The following is a 17,200-nucleotide window of genomic DNA, read 5'->3' on the forward strand; positions in this document are numbered from 1 at the left end:
GTGCATCAAGCACGGCATCGCTAGTAGGTCAAGGGAGGTGATTGTCCCGCTCTACTCTGCGCTGGTGCGGCCTCACCTCGAGTACTGTGTGCAGTTCTGGGCACCACAGTATAAAAAGGACATGAAACTGTTGGAGAGTGTCCAGAGGAGGGCTACGAAGATGGTGATAGGCCTGGAGGGGAAGACGTACGAAGAACGGCTGAGGTCACTGGGCCTGTTCAGCCTGGAGAAGAGGAGGCTGAGAGGAGACCTCATCACAGTCTACAACTTCCTCGTAAGGGGGTGTCAAGAGGCAGGAGACCTTTTCTCCATTAACACCAGTGACAGGACCCGCGGGAATGGGGTTAAGCTGAGGCAGGGGAAATTTAGGCTTGACATCAGGAGGGGGTTCTTCACAGAGAGGGTGGTTGCACACTGGAACAGGCTCCCCAGGGAAGTTGTCACTGCACCGAGCCTGTCTGAATTTAAGAAGAGATTGGACTGTGCGCTTAGTCACATGGTCTGAACTTTTGGGTAGACCTGTGCGGTGTCCAGAGTTGGACTTGATGATCCTTAAGGGTCCCTTCCAACTCAGGATATTCTATGATTCTATGATTCTATACCATCGAGTCCTTTTCTGCAAAGCTTCTTTATAAGCAGGCAGTCCGCATCTGTAATGTTGCATGACACTTTTCTCTTCCTTTGCATTTGTTGAACTTCACAATGGTCCTGTCAGCCCATTGCAACAGCCTGTTAGGTCCGGTCCCTCTGAACAGCAGCACTGCCCTTTAGTTTATAGGTCGCTCTCAATGCCCAGTTTGGCATTGTCAGAAAACTTGAAATATGCCACAAGCAGTCACTGTTGTTAATATTTGAAGAAAGGGAGGAGACTGGTGAACAAACACCTGACTTTACTCTCTTTATCAGCTCTCTAAGCATACTTTGGGGAAGCAATATTAGGCTATATCCTTAGCCTAAACTGAAACAGACCAATTTCCATTGAAAATTAAAAAAAAAAAAAAAAGGCAATTTTATGAGAATAGTGCCTTGGGCAAACAAGCCTGTATTCTCAAATGTATTTAAATGATTAATCACATTTGTTCTTGGCTTTCCTACAATAGCAATATTACAGACCATGTTTCTGGAGGACTTTAAAATGATCTTTCCTTTTTAAAAAACATGTGCATGTGTTTTTTTGAATCCAATAGCAACAACTTGAGTTCTAACTCCATTCGTGTTCATTTTTTTGCATATTTCATTTTCGTGTGCATAATTTTAATTACTGTGAGATAATATTTATTGTTTTTCTATACTTTGGAAAATAAAAAGTATCATGAATAAATGATTAACAGGGTGCATTTTTCATATTGCATATTTTTGCCACCCCCTTGAAGAACTTTTGAATGAGCCAGATAAAATTAAAATGCATTTGAAAACTGAAAACAGCATGGCAAGAAAATGTGTATCATACAACATGGTGATTGAAATAAAACACCTAAAAGTGGACTGAGGAAACATGTCAATCTTCCTGAAAATGACTAGTGTCAGAAATTAAGCAAGATACCTGCTCAGATACCATCAAATATTTTAAATGAGAGTACCCATTCAGATAAATTATTCTCATGTAAACAAAATGGATAAAAAATCCTCTGGTGATTCATGACATTATTTTGCTGGTGCGAATGGTATGAACAACAGTGGTGCCTATTGTATAGTCTACATTATTTGAAACACAAGGACACCAAAGTATATGTTTTTCCTCTGAACAATGCATACTATTAGGATGATGAATATGCCTATCATGAATCAAAGCTAGCTGTTGTCTTATGCATAATGAAACAGCAAAATATCCTTTTTTATTGGGGCTTCTATGAAGTAAATGAGGAGAAGCTACATGTAAGCTGCTGTGAAAGAACAGCTGGCAGTGACCGTCAGGATGGCACACTCCCTTCTGTCAACATTGACTGCAGACTGTTTCTTCTAAAAAGGAGGATTCACTAACTTTCATAGAATCCTAGAATCATAAAGGTGGGAAAAGACCTCAAAGATCATCTGGTCCAATCATCCCCTTACCACCAATATCACCCACTAAAACATCTCCCTGAGCACCAGGTCCAACCTTTCCTTGAACACCCCCAGGGACGGTGACTCTACCACCTCCCTGGGCAACCCATTCCAATATCTGACTGCTCCTTCTGAGAAGAAATGTCTCCTAATTTCCAACCTGAAATCTCACAGTACCTGTATTAGATTCATTTTCTACAAGTAAATTAGGATAAAATAGCTATAATATTTGGTGACTATTTTTTTAGTGTTTAAATAAATATTTGCATTAAAACCAGGATGAAAATGGAGAAACTTACAAAAGACATCTCCTCTTAGACTTTGCTCATGGTCAATCTGATTCTCATAATCTTCATTCTCTTCCTTGTCTGTCTCCTCTGCCTCTTCTATAGTAACTTCAGTTTCTTTCTTTTCCATGATGTAGCTCCCATGAGGATCAATACCACCTTCATAGTCCAGTGACTGCAAGTGGGTCTTAGAAGCTGGTGTCATGGCTGATTCTGGGATCACATTCTTGATTGTTTTGTGCTTTTTCACACTGTTTTTATGGGCAAGAAGTTTCTTAATTGTGTCCTTAGCTGTTCCAGGAATTCTTGGAATTTCCTTCACTGACTTTTCAGGGATAACTAGAACCAAGAAGAAAATGTTAAATGTTAACCTAATAAATCATTCAGCAATCACATTCATAAATGGCACCCCGGTGTTCTTTACAACATCCACAGATTCACATAGTTAAACTCTCTACTGTGAGATTTAAGTTCAGCTCTGCACAGAATTGATTATGAATGCGCTAGTTATGCATTTACCTCTGTTGTACAGACAGCACTCTGATTTAGAATCATAGAATCACAGTATAGTTTGGGTTGGAAGGGACCTTTAAGGATCATCTGGTTCCAACCCTCCTGATCCACTAGACCAGGTTGCTCAAAGCCTCATTCAGCCTGTCCTTGAACACCTCCATCGGGGGGCACCCACAGCTTCTCTGGGTAACCTGTTCCAGGGCCTCACCACTCTCATAGTAAAGAGTTTACCATGAGTTACAGTGAAGACACAGAGGTGACCCTCTGTCATAACCTTAATTGGCCTCCTCTATAACACAGGCCACTAAGCTCCTTAGATTCTATATTTTTACACTGGAGCTTGGAGGAAAAAAAATCCTTCTTCAGTTTGAGAACTACTGCAAATTGTCCATGAAGACTTGATTCGCTATAAAACAAATGTCAGCCTACTAGCAGTGAGCATTTTTCTTAGCTATCTTTTGTGAACTCCTCTGACCTAACATTTCTTGCATCGAAGGCTGAAAGACACTGAAATAGAGCATATTTTGAGACGAGATATATCAAACTGCTTCATCACATTTAATTTAGGTCTAAAGGATAAAACCGCCAAACTTCAGAGAGGCATCTGAGAACTCCAAATTATTATCTTCTTGCAATTCAGCGATGGACTAGAACATAAATACACAATTTTATGAGCTTGTTGCTGTTTTATGACTGCAAAATACTAAAAGGAAATCCAGCTTTGTAGTATCTTGCAACTTCTGATCCCGCTCAGAAACACAAAGGCTGGCAGAAGTGAAAAACTTCTGTGGGGTAAAAGTCAACCAAGATTGCCTTAAAAAACTGTTAGACTACTATCTGTCACTAATATGCTGGATGTGATCTGTCGCAGAATGAAAGAACAGATAAACTGATCCCTTAGAGTCCCTTCCAGATGTACTTTTCTGTCATCTGACAAAAAATGATAGCTCTTGGTGCCAATGGACAAGTCATCACTGAGGATTAAAGCCAAGACTACTTTGGATCAGTTGGTTCAAAATACGTGTACAGCACAGAGCAATTTCAAAGGAGAAATTATGGCAATACCATAGATATTGCTTTTTATCAGCAATGTGAGTTGCTGCTCAACATCAGCTGAGGAACACCACTGTGCAGAAACCAGGGCTGGTAGACTTAGTATGACAAAAATGCAAGTTTTAGGGAAGATGTAAATCTGAGGAGTTCCAGTTTAGAAGATCATTTAGTTCTGCTATAATGATTCCAATTGAGTTAACAAAGTCCCTGGCTAACTATCAGAGCTACTGAGGAAGACAGTGTCTTTGGTTTTTAAAGTCCATGGCAATGGACTTTGGGGTTTGGGACAACGAAGCATTTTGAATCAACTCAGGATTTCATGATTGCTATGACATGACCAGTCAGTATGCAATTAAATATTCAGCCCACTAGTGCTGGCCACAGTCTAAATCTCTTTGGGTTAGGAAGAGGGACTGGTAATTATGATAGCACAACCATATCAGAAGCTACTGACAGCCTTCTGAAGTTTGAGTCCTTAAGGACTTAAGAAATAAGAGCTGCGTAACTCCAATGCGATGTACAAAAGCTCTTCCATACATGGAGACCTTCTCCACCAATGGATCAGAACAGCCTTATGCACTTCTTCTTATCTTTGATTCTTGATCAGTATTGATACTGAAGCACCTAAAGTCTTTTTGAATTGCAATTGGTGGAGAAAGTCAGTTATTTTTATTTCCCTCTGCTTCTGCTGTTTAATGACTGTATTATCAGGGCAAGAATATGTTCCTAATTTGCTCCTTACTTTGTGGTGATAAAAACTTTGCAGTGGTATTTTGTGATAGATGGACTGGACCTGTAACATTGGGTAGTACTAAATTTCATATGATTGCCAGATTCTGCACCTGGGACAGGGTAATCCTGGATATGTGTACAGACTGGAGGATGAGAGGCTTGCCATTCTTGGCACCCAAAAGGGCCAACCACATCCTGGTGTGCATCAAACATGGCATTACTAGCTGGTCGACGGAAGGGGATGCCCTCTGTGCTGGTGTGGCCTCACCTCAAGTACTGGGTAGTTTCAGGTGCCACAGTGTAAGAAAAACATAAAACTATTAAAGAACATCCAAAGGAGGGCCAATGAAGATGGTGAAGGGTCTAGAGGAGAAGACATATGAGGAACAGCTGATGTCTCTTGGTTTGTTCAGCCTAGATGAGACTGAGGGGAGGCCTCATGGCGGCCTGCAGCTCCCTCATGAGGGGAGCAGAGGGGCAGGCGCTGAGCTCTGCTCTCTGGGGACAGTGACAGGACCCAAGGGAACGGCATGGAGCTGGGACAGGGGAGGGTCAGGCTGGGGGTTAGGGAAAGGTTCTGCACCCGGAGGGTGGTCAGGCACTGGGACAGGCTCCCAAGGGCAGTGGTCACGGCACTCAGCCTGCTGGAGTTCAAGGAGAGTTTGGACAATGCTCTCAGACATAGGGTTTGATTTTTGGGTGGTCCAGTGTTGGACTCGATGATCCTTGTGCATCCCTTCCAGATCAGGATATTCTATGATTTTATGATACTCTTTTCTGTGTGTTTCTTCTCATATAAACAAAGGGAGCAAAAGAAAAAACTCCATTTATTAGAACAGTACTGTAGTCTAGTCGGAAAAGTTCCCCGAATTTATCTTAATTTCAGGATAATATAATCCTAATCAATGTGGATTTGTCATATTTTATTCAAGATAAATGCAACTACATTTTCTATTTAGCATGCCAGGAGCAAAATCAGACTCTCTTGGTTAGCTCACTGGAGTGTTCAGATCTTCCGAGACTGCAGTTGGAAGCGTAAAATAAATTAATGCCAATAAAACATAAAATAAATTAAAATTGAGGATTTTGTTTTTCTTAGCATTTGAATAAAACTTGTAGCCTAGATGCCAGATACTTGCAAGTAAACTCTATTAATGCACCTTTCCTCTGGAGGATGATGTTCTGAAGGATATATGTAATTCAGCTCCTGTGGTACTCGAGTCTAAACTCAGAATTCAGCAGTAAAAATTATCAGGAAGAATTAATTCCAAACAAATTTTCTCTTGACAATCAGTAACAAGAAACTGCAGGCTGTTAATAAATAGGCTGTGGAAGTCAGGACTGACTGCCCAGCAAACCTGAACATCTGATTTTAGTTTCTACTTTGAAGTCTTCCCAGTGAAATGAAAAATTCTTACAGCTCAACATAATAACCTCTGTGGTGTCAAAAAAACAATCTCCTTGCATGTGCAAAACTAAGCAGTGTAGAAAATCAAATGACAGGAGTGACAAAAATATGGGAATGAATGAGTATAATCCCCACTTGCTTACAGGCTGCAGTTTGCTAATGGAAATATGAAAATTTGAATGCTTACATTTTATATTATGGACAAAGAGGGACTAGACACCAAGTTTAGGATATAGCTTGAGTACCCTAATCTGCATTCAGCTGTAGAATAGCCTAAGGTACAGATTTAGGGCTTTTTATGTCTACCAGTAAATTGCAGTAGGAATGAATGAATGAATGTAAGCATAGAACACCTAAAACTCAGCCTGTTCTGCAGAATCCACTCCTTGTGGACTTGCATGAATGCAGAGCTTGCCCACTTTGACAGTCTGGAGTGCCACAGCTGAGGCAATGATTTTTCAGGACCCTTTGAACCCAGACATTTATATAAACACATGGGTGTTCCTCACCAACATTCGTGCATTTATACATTCATGTGATTTCATAAGGAATTTTAGAAACTAAAAAGAAATGTAGTGCATTTCATCCTAGCTTTTTTATGCACCATCCATCAGGAAGCATGCAGATTAAGACCTCCTGTTTTGAGGGTTTGTATTTATAGCCCTAGTACAAAAATATTTCAGCTTCCAAAGGTATTTTATTTCTTTAAATCAGAGGGAATTAAAGCAAGTGATGGAAAAACAAAGGAAATGGTGGTTGAGGGCTAGAAGTGAATCTTTTCTGACATCAGTTGCAGTGTAAGACTACAAGACCACTGAAATGGCTTGGTACAGGATGTCTAATGACTAAGTTGTGAAAGTTGAGTTGGAAAAAATACAGAGAACAGATGCCAACCTCCTGCCTCTGTGCTGTAAAGGGAAAACTATATATATAGTATGAATAACAACTAATAGTATAAATAATAAACTATACGTATAGCATAAAAATTAGAAAGGGGACAAGGGATACAGATTTGTGTAGTGTAGGGGGAGTCTTTAGGTGTGAGAACAGATTAAATCAGAAGGATAACTTCAGAAATCATTCTAAAATGTCCTAGACCTCATAATGAAGGATGCTTCTTTTAGAGAGTCGTAAGAGATTCTGAAAGTTTTAATACACAATTTAATACACAGTTTCTATACTATTATGTTCTTTTAAGCACCATCAACTAGCTATATGTATCACCTGTTTAATTTCTAAAATTCTTGTCATCTTATTTGGGGGTGGATGCTTTGAGAAATCAGGGCAAGTTCATCACACTGGACTGTACTTACTTCATGACTAAGACGTTTCCAGTAGGACATGTGGGATGAAAAAAGCTTAAGCATTATTCATTAAGAGATGACAGCAGCATTTGATTCCATAATGAATCGAATCATAAGAACCTGACCAGTATTATGACTAGAATGGCTTTTCAAGCTTTGAAATGTTATGGTGACAACCCAAAATTTTATCAGAACTTGCAATGAGAAAGCAAAGCAAATCATATATAGGTTTTAGAGTTTAACCTATGGGGAAAAAAGAAACCTGATTAATATAAGAGGAATGGAGAGAGTTGTCATGGCTTAGTATTGCTATTTAGATATCCAGCAAAGCATAATCAAGAATAGAACCTCTGTCTGCAGCTGGGCAGTAAAAAGAGTGCCATTGTTGAGTTCTTTAGAGCAATTTCTGAAGGTTGTAGGCTTTAAGTTAGTGCTGTTTTTTTTTTTTTTTTTTTTTTTTTTTTTTTTTTTTTTTTTTTCCCCTGTTATTTTGTAGCTTCCTACAAGAAAAGTGAATTAAAAATAGAATCATTTTTCCCCAGAAATCTTAATTGCTTATGGAACCTTGTGGGACCCTATTCTTAAATAAAAGCTGGAATACACATTGAAGCATATGGTGAGGGAAATGTGGTTTTTCAATGCACAATAGGAAATCAGGAAACACATGAACCTGAGAAGAGCAATAGTTTGCAGCAAGATAGAGGCCAGATGTGGAAATAGCTTGTACCCTTTTAGGGACCATTGGAAAATTACACCTCCACAGTTTCTCAAATGAAATGTGTGCTAACGACAGTTCAGAAACAGTGTCCAACATCTTACATGCATCTGAATGCTGTATGGCAAAAGGTTGCCTGAACAACCTCAGCTCGTTCTCGGGCTAGCAGTAATGTTTGCAGCTTGATGTCTCAGCAGCTTTTTGGTTAGCTAGTATATTAATTTACAAACTAAATAAATTCTCCAACTTCTGTACAAAACTGAATTTTACATTACTTCACTTATTAAGTTATTTGGAAGCATGAGGAGATGTAGCCAAAGAAGTTTCATTATAAACAATGTGCTTAGTTCCTCTCATTTCATATTCTGAAAATGCAGCTATTTATTAAAATGCTTTCCATTTGTTATAAAAAGCTAATAGTGCTGCCACAGCAACCAGTTTGTCATATACTTTAGACAATTGCTATAAAGAACTAATTCCCTGTTGAAATAAGATTCCCACCCCATGGGAATAATTATATGTAGTCCTGAGGGTGTATTTGAAAAGCCTTTCTTTTATTTGCAGCACAACCCCAGGCACATATGCTGGGAACTGGAATAGGTTGCAGGAGCTGCAAATACTGCTACAGCCTCCATCCCCCAAGTTCCCAGGGTGGTGTTATCAACCTATCAACCCCAACAGCAAAACTTTAGCTGACTTCAGTGAAGCCAAAGATTTTCCATGATTGCCTTATGACATGGAGAAAACTGAGCATTTCGGAGTAGATTTGCACATCTAATTGGTGTTTGTGTCATCTGTTTGTGTCATCTGCTCACCTATTTTGACAATTGCAGTATAAGTCAACTATTGAAATACTTCAAGTTAAAAGAACTGCCTCCCTTCTTCCCTCAAAGAAAGGAAGTGTATGTGGGAATTACAACCACAGAAATCAATCTTTTTTTTTTTTTTTTTTTTTTTTTTTTAGTACCATTGCTTTTTGGGTTTTATCTACCATTAACTTTTCCCCTTTTATTACTGTATACCTCTTTCTAGCTAGCCCCTTGCTTTCTGACTTTCTGCCTATGGCTCTGATTTCTTTCATTACTGTGTGTTATTCCTCTATCCTCTCTTGCATTAAATTTCTTTTCCATTTAGTATGTTCCACTACGTTTATGAATGCACAGCTTCTTCCTCTTCTAACCATGAAACAGACTTCAGTAATTGGAAATATGACATAAGGAAGTATGCAGATAAAGAATGAACAATTTAACAGGAAAATCAGTGAGAAGATAGAAATGATCCATCTTCAGCGTTTATCTTTTATAGGGCTAGATATTAAAAAATGTGTGATAGCCTCTCCATGAACTAAAAAATTTCCTTTGTTCATATTCAAGAAAGCATTCCTGTTGAATTGTTTCTGTTTGAGGAAGCAGTAACTTCGTCAAAAAGATTTTCCTTTGAAATTTTCAGCTTCTCTTAATAAAAAATAAGTAATAATAAAAAAATCCTAAGCCCTTTTGCTCAGAGATGTATTTGTTTAAGAATTTATCCACTTTGTTTTAACAGAACCATATCAATATGTGTAATGTGAGTTTGCCCTAACATTCACCCAGGTCTCAAGCCACATTGCATCCTTCTGTTGCAGTAAACTGCAGTGACAAATCACAAGAGATTTGGACTAGCAAGGAAACTGGCTCATAACTGGAATTTGAGCATGATGAACCTTATAAACAGCTCTGCTGAGGCAATCTGTTTCCAAATCAAACCTTCCAGTCCTAGCCAGTTTTGTGTGTGTGTGTTTGTTTTTGTTTGTTTGTTTTTTCTCATTAAAGTCCACATTTTTCAGTGGAAGTAGAAACTTAACAACAGTTTAACTTAGGAGTTAAACTCTGTGGTTTGTTGTTGTTGCTGTTGTTTCTTTTTTTTTTTTCCTCAAATACAGTTTTAGCCCTACTAATATATTCACTTGCTTTGGCTTTGTGTTTATCATATGTTAACATGCCCAAATTTTACAATGATAGGTACTAAAATAACTTCCAGTGGTAATAAAGATAGAAAATTCTTCACTTGGTTTATCACTCACTTTAATTTTCACTGGACTACCACAGATTTTACACCAACTTTGGGCTTGAAAAGCTAACTCCATTAAAAAAGCATGTAACACTTAAAGTTATGTTTCAATGCTGCACTAAAGGCATGACAGTACCAAGGGACATTGTAAAAAAAAAACAAACCACCAGGCTTTGAATGAGAGAATAAAAACCTAAAACTTTTATGCCTGGAAGAATGCAGTATAGTTTTTTTTTTACTTGAGTTTCATCAGTACCTAGTAGGAAAAACAGCATATATACATATATATGCATATGTATATATAGCATATATATTTACACACATACATATGCATGCATGTATACAGTTTTGGCACAGCACTGTCAAATCCTTAATCTATATATATATAAAAAAAAACACTAAATCTACCTGATTGAAATCAAATGTTTTGGGTTGACCCTGGCAAGGATCTTCATTTTTAGATGCTAAGTACATTTTTATAGAATAAAAATACTGAACAACATGTAAAATAACTCAGACCTGAGAGGAAAAGGGTACCAATACCTTTGGAGTTAAAAACATTCATTTCAAACCAATGCCCATACTGAGTGAATATATTTAATATTAAAGGTAGAGAGGATGAGGGTTGATAAACTATCACAATGATAAAGTGCTATTTCAAACATAGCAAGTGTCAATATTGATGCAATATTGCAGGTTTCAACTACCATTATGATGAGAGTTGGAATATGAATAATAGAGAGACTCATAGGGCATCAGAGATCATTAATAATAATAATACATATCTTATCATGGATTATTTGAAAAAAAAAGTTTTATATATTATATAGACTTCTTTTGCTATAGACAACAGCTTTTAAAATATATTCACATCTTTTATCCAAAAATTTTAAGAAGAACTTGGATATCCTCTAAGGAAAACATCTCTAATGACATCATGGGTGAAATCTCTGCCAAGTTTAATAGACACTAAATAAAAAGGTGCATTTTAAATATAAAGATAAGAGCAGCCTTTTCCATTTTCTTTTTTGGAGGTCACATTCACTTAGAAACTGAAAATGGCATCTTTATAGGAAGTCTTTAATATTCAGTAAACAAAGGCAAAATAAAATTGAAAATAATTTAGAACAGAAGTCATGGCTTTCCTACCTTCTCTCATTTTCTGCTAAATTAGCTTGAAACTCTTCTGAAAGGAATTGAGTAGCCCTCTAAGAGGCTAGCTGTGGAAGTTTGAGGAAAACATATAGTAGATGTTTTAAAGCGATTTTCTCTATTCCTTCAGGCACAGTTATCTTCTCTCTTCTACTTGTGATTCCTAGTGATACTATGGGACTTGGTGGCTCACAGGAGGGAGAGGCTTGCCTTGGTAGGTATTGCAGCAGTGTTCTACATTATCTTTCCTAGAAAATGCCTTGTAAACATCAATTATGGGATCAAAAAAAATATAGCATCCGGTGGTACTCACCAGTACAGTCGAATCCACTTCCTTGGTATCCCTGTTTACATTTGCATTTGAAGGATCCCTCTGTGTTGAGGCACTCTGCATGGAGGTTACACCTGTGTGTATTTGCCACACATTCATTTACATCTAGGGAAAGACATAAATGCCTTAGTGAAAACTGCTGAAACCTAAGCTTCATGAGAGCCTGTTTGTGCTTACCATCTGTTTTCAAGTATTGTAAGCACTAGAGTTAGCCCAAGATGGCCCAGGCAACATTGGAGGCAGAAGAATTCACACTAGGAGAGAATGCTTAGTATCCTAGTAAACACAAAGTGAACACAGAGATCTACTGAATGAGAACAGGATTCAATGTATCAGTTGTACCAAGTGTTCTATTAACAAAAGGCAGTAAGAATGTGTGACATCAATCAAAACATTCAGCAACTCTTCCCCACTCTTTCACTTGCTCCAGAAATGTAATTGAAACTAAAAATGGGCAGGCCAAGATCTTGGGATCTTTTATGTACCCCTAATATTTCAGGCATACATACGATGCTACTTGAAAAAAAAAGTATAATTAGGAAAAAAATCAGTAGAAAATGCTGTGTTCAGCTAGGTACAATAAAAGGCACAAACATCAAGAACAACAAATTTTGTTCATTATTTTGCTACGTCACAAAGATGTTTCAGATTTCTCCCACATGAGGGAGCCAAGCTGTTGCACTCATTTTTGTACCACTTCCTTATTTCCCAGATTGCCTCATTTTTCGCAGCTGATAGGTCCTCTGCATAACGTAGGTCAGCTAGGAGACATGTAGCAGGAAGACTGACTAAAAGTTATGGTATGTCTGAGAGCGAGATTCAGGTTTTCAGATAAAATCCTGACTACTGAGAACTCTCCAGGTTTCCCCCATACACACAGCAGAAATTTTATGAAAATGTAAGCATATTTTCCACTTTACAACTCCCATGGTCTGCTGACAAAGGGAAGCTCAAATTTCAGTGTCCAAAACCTGCCTTAAGATTTCCCTCTCACCCTTAAGTCCCAATCCTAAGCAAAGAAAACAAAAAAACATGAATTCACTTCTGGATGCAGTTTAGTTCCAACCCATCCAGGCTCTCAGGTAGTGAACTGCTTGAACAATACTGTGGTGGTGCCTGCTCTGGTACCCTACCCTTTGCTATTATTTCACCATTTAGTTAATAGATTGGAACAGGAGTAAAGGTGTTTTGATGTTTGTTTTAACTCCTAGGCATATCAAGATAACTTTTTGCCTGTATTTCTGTTCAGGAGAAATTTATACATGCAAAAGAGACCTAAAAACTATTTATTTTTTTATTATTATTATTTTTTGGTGGAACTGCTTGTTCATTTACTATTTTCATGCATTTATTTCTTTAAGTTCTGTACTGTCCATCCAAGCAATTTTTTTTTATAGTCATGAGGCAACTTGATTCACATTGCTGATTAACTACACACACACACACAAAAAAAAAAGAGTGTGGGACTGCTTCTTCATCACAGGTTGAAAGCTGAGAGTATAAAACAGGCTCTTTAACTAAAACTGTCCCACAACTAGCACTTCCTTGTAGTCAGTCAGCTGTTGCTAACGTGCTGAATGCCTTTGTAGATCTTTTGCAAAGGACCTAGAGATGATTTGGTACAATGAGGCATTTTGATTTGCAGGTGCTTGTGGTCAGGCTTTTCATAAGGCTACGGAGAAAACATGGACAAAATCTGCAGGTGTCTTAAAGAGTATTCTTAGTAACATCTTCTAACCATTTCTGAAGCAGAACCCCTAGACTTGGCCAACGTGCTTCAGGCAATGACAGCCAAGATGCATTATGTCAGAATGAAAAAAAAATTAAGAAAGAATTTTCATGGGTTAAGTCTTACCTACACAGTCATAATGGCCGCTGATGTATTTCAGTTCATAACCAAGCTGGCACTTGCAGTAGTAGCTTCCAAATGTGTTGACACATCTGCGGTTGAAAGAGCAGACAGCTCGGCCAGTGGAGCACTCATCAATATCTAGATGGGGAACAGGGATACTGGTCAGATCCATGAGAAGGAAGAATGGGAAAGCAAGAACCAGTGGGGATTTGCACAGTCATGCTTTGGTCTTAGCTATAACAAGTTGATTAATAAAAAAGTCCTATCATTCTTTCTCTTGGGGATGGTTTTTGCACATGGAAATATGAATGAAGCAGCAAAACACCCACTGACTTTATGGAGATTTTGAGAGCTGGTACAGTAAAAGCTATGGTAACTGGCTGTGGGGACTCTGCTGGGGACAATGATTTGCCCCTAAAGTCACAGAGCAGGGCAGGAAGGATTTCTCTGAGAAAGGAAATATCAGAACAGTTTAAGAGAAAGACTCAGAAAAGGGAAACCAAGAGCAGAAAGGAGCAGGAGCAGCAGCTCTTCCTACTGAATCTCTGCACCTCCCCTTGCTGGGCTAAGTCAAGATACAGACTCCAGATTGCAAGCGCTCTGTCCTTATAATTCATCTACAACTCTGTTTTTTTTTTTTTTTTTTTTTTCCACCTACGAATGTGTTGAAGAGGAAAAGTAAAACACAATGTGCTGTTCTGCTCTGCAGGTTCAGGAACAATGCAGCTTCTTAGGAAGATTAAGCGAAGACTAATAGCCAAGAATCTTCAAATGTTTATCTGCTTATAGTTTTTCTGTGACTAATACCAGAGTATTAAGAGTATTTTATAATCCATGGAGCATCTACTATGCTATACAGCAGGAATTTGCTTTCTTTCTCATTCTAGAGATGGAGAACAGGTCACAGAAAAGAGTGACCTAACACAAATTGTGCAAGAAGAGGTCTGCTATTTTCAACCACTGGACATACCTTTTTGTCTCTTTTACCTTCTACCATATATATCAGCATTCTTCCAAATCCATTTGGGCAGGCAAGGCAGATAAAAATAAACTCAATACAAGAGAATAAGAATAGTTGCATGAATAATTCAGGAAGAGAACCATTTATCTTGTTTATTGTATTTAAATGCATATGTTCACAATGTTCACCTTCAAGTAACTATTAAATAATTCAAACAAATGTTAACTTGCTTGCTGATAGTCTGAGAGCCTTGATTACTCAAAGCAGGACATTTCCAATTACAAAAATCATTTCATTTGAGAGAAAGAAATAATGTTCTCATGCTGGAGTTTTTATACTTTGGAAGTTGAGGCAAGTATCCGTATGGGTTTACTCTATAGATCCTAAAAATGAAAAAATAGTCTCAGGACACATGACCTTCATACATGACTTGATATTACAGCTGTGTGTTAAGGAGAACAATTCATATAGTAATTGTCCTTCTATATAGCAGTCTCTCTTGGGTCATCTGTTGTTGATTCATTTGTTTGAAATGTTAATATTGTTTTGGCCATTAGAGCTAAAATTCATTTTCTGTGTTTGACATGTTAACATCTAAAACATTCTTTAAGCTGTAGATATCAGTCCACCAGTATGTATAGGTAAGCAGTATTTGACGTGGAGCTGCTAGTTATTCCTCCTTGCCTGTAAGCCACCCTTTATGATCTGGAGGACTTGTACTATTATGACAGAAGTAACAAGACTAAATGTGAAGTTAGGTTAAGGACATTTTTGTAAATAGTACCCATTGCGAAAACTTTTTTCCATTGTATTTTGGACAATGTAAATATTTCCCAGCTGCAATTTTCAATCTTTTATGCTTGCCTGAGTGGAAGAAATATTAAAACAAAACAATAAAAAAAAGAAACGAACAAACAAAAATACAACAAAATATCATTCTGGACCAAGAGTGTTACCCATTTGGAGTTGAGATCAGAAAAGAAAGGCTTGACTGGAAAACAGGGAGGGTAAGAAAGAAGGAAACAAAAACCACTTTTTGTATCAATTCGTTTTGAAATTTGGAATTGGTAAAATGCTATGAGTTAGCATTTTAAAGGAAAACCTGCTTACTGATTCAAAAGGACAATTTGCATGTCAAGATTTAGCTAAAGTTATTCGATAGAAGGCTGGAACTGAAAATACTTGTTTGTCACATATGAAACTGCTACTGGCGCTGTTTTAAGATGAAATGGCATAAAAGTTTATATAAAGCAGTATTTCCCCAAATTTAAAACACTTCAGTGGAGAGCATCTGTTGCGAAAAATGAATGCTTTAATAGCCTTTCAAGTTTGTTTGTGATGACCAGTTAGAGGAACATTCCAGCTTTGGAAAGGTCTCTGTTACATGATGTCAGGGCCTCCTGTGTACTCTGCGAGGTGTTGCTCATCCCAATCAGTCTCACCATGGACCTCCACCCACCCATGAACCAGGAGTCCTATTTCAGCTCAGTCCTCGGCCTTGAGTCCCTGTCCAAACTGTGCTGTAGTTTACACCCATCTCCAACCCTTCCCTGTCCTCTGGGTGGACCTCAGAATGACTCTGTAGGTAGATAGTCTCCAGACCCATCTCCTGAATGGCCTCCTTGGATGTATGTTGTAGCCTTATCTCCCACCCTGTGTTCTGTTTCTGCTGTTCTTGACTGGACCCTATGGACAGACACTGGAACTGATTTATCACCTTTCATTGTCACTCACCCTGTTATCAGCACTCTCATTTGCCAGCATGATGAAATGCTGTGGAAAGGGGCCCTGGTCAGTGAGGACACAGCACTGCGGGTGCTGGGGTCACATATTGCTCATCCCCCTTTGAGGAACTGCCCTGCTGCTGCTACTCCCTGACATGCACTTCACTGCCACTGCTTCTCTAGTTCATGGAGAGGTCCCTGCTTTGGAGGGTTTTTTTCATATCCACTGATGTTTTGAAATTAGTTCAGCTTCAATATTAAAATAGGTACCATTTCAGCATTGGATTGCAATGCTGTAGCACTGCCTTTTCAGATGCCAACATAAAATTAGTATCATAGAACAAAGTGTCATGAAGTAACGCTAACGTCACCGCAGGAAATCCCAGAGGTAAAATGACATTGAGGCTTCTGTAGAAAAACCCACAAGTTTGTACTGTAGGTTATCACAATACAAGAAAGAAACATCTATACACATCCCCAAATCCTATCACGTGCTATGTTGGTAGGACAGCCTCCTGTGCTGTAAGTAGCAGCCTCGGAGAAATGGAGAATCTGCTAATGACTCTAAAACATGTTAAAACATTTGATTATTTATTATGGATGGGACTAGCCCAAAGAATTACATAGCCAACGTTAATGAGAACTATTTAAAAAAGCATGCAAACTTTACATCACCCTGCAAGTAACCAGAAGTATTACTGAATTCAATGAGGAGGGCTAACTACTTATTACCCTTTCCTCAGACTCTTAATGTTTTTGGGATCCTATAGAAAAGAAGCTGAGAGTGAGCTCTCTAACCATACCAACGCATGTCCTTCTGTTCGGTCCCAACTGAAGGCCAGCTGATGGACAAAGACATTGTACCTCCTCTTTGACTTTCTCACATCCATATTGGCAATTCACCATGGCACATGTCCTAGAGCCTGAAAATATAATTTAAAAAAAACAAGTAAAATCTAGGCTGCGAACACACACTTTATTATTAAGTTAGATCTGGATGAATGCAGAAAATTAATGAGAACAACAAAATTCCATTAATCATTAATCAAGCTATTTATACATTAACACATTAATAA

General features: G+C 38.2%; 1 protein-coding gene across 1 annotated transcript in view; it reads right to left on the reverse strand.

The window, feature by feature from the left end:
* Positions 1–17,200, reverse strand: part of EGFL6 (EGF like domain multiple 6) — a 51,184-nt gene that overhangs the window by 20,308 nt on the left and 13,676 nt on the right. Inside the window, exons 5-8 of the mRNA XM_035331438.1 lie at positions 16,928–17,047; positions 13,443–13,577; positions 11,570–11,692; positions 2,343–2,669 (exon numbers count right to left, since the gene is read on the reverse strand). Coding sequence (XP_035187329.1) covers positions 2,343–2,669; positions 11,570–11,692; positions 13,443–13,577; positions 16,928–17,047 — 705 coding nt within the window. The remainder of the gene's footprint in view (positions 1–2,342; positions 2,670–11,569; positions 11,693–13,442; positions 13,578–16,927; positions 17,048–17,200) is intronic.

The sequence above is a fragment of the Oxyura jamaicensis genome, chromosome 1 (assembly GCF_011077185.1).
Source record: "Oxyura jamaicensis isolate SHBP4307 breed ruddy duck chromosome 1, BPBGC_Ojam_1.0, whole genome shotgun sequence".
Classification (NCBI taxonomy): domain Eukaryota; kingdom Metazoa; phylum Chordata; class Aves; order Anseriformes; family Anatidae; genus Oxyura; species Oxyura jamaicensis.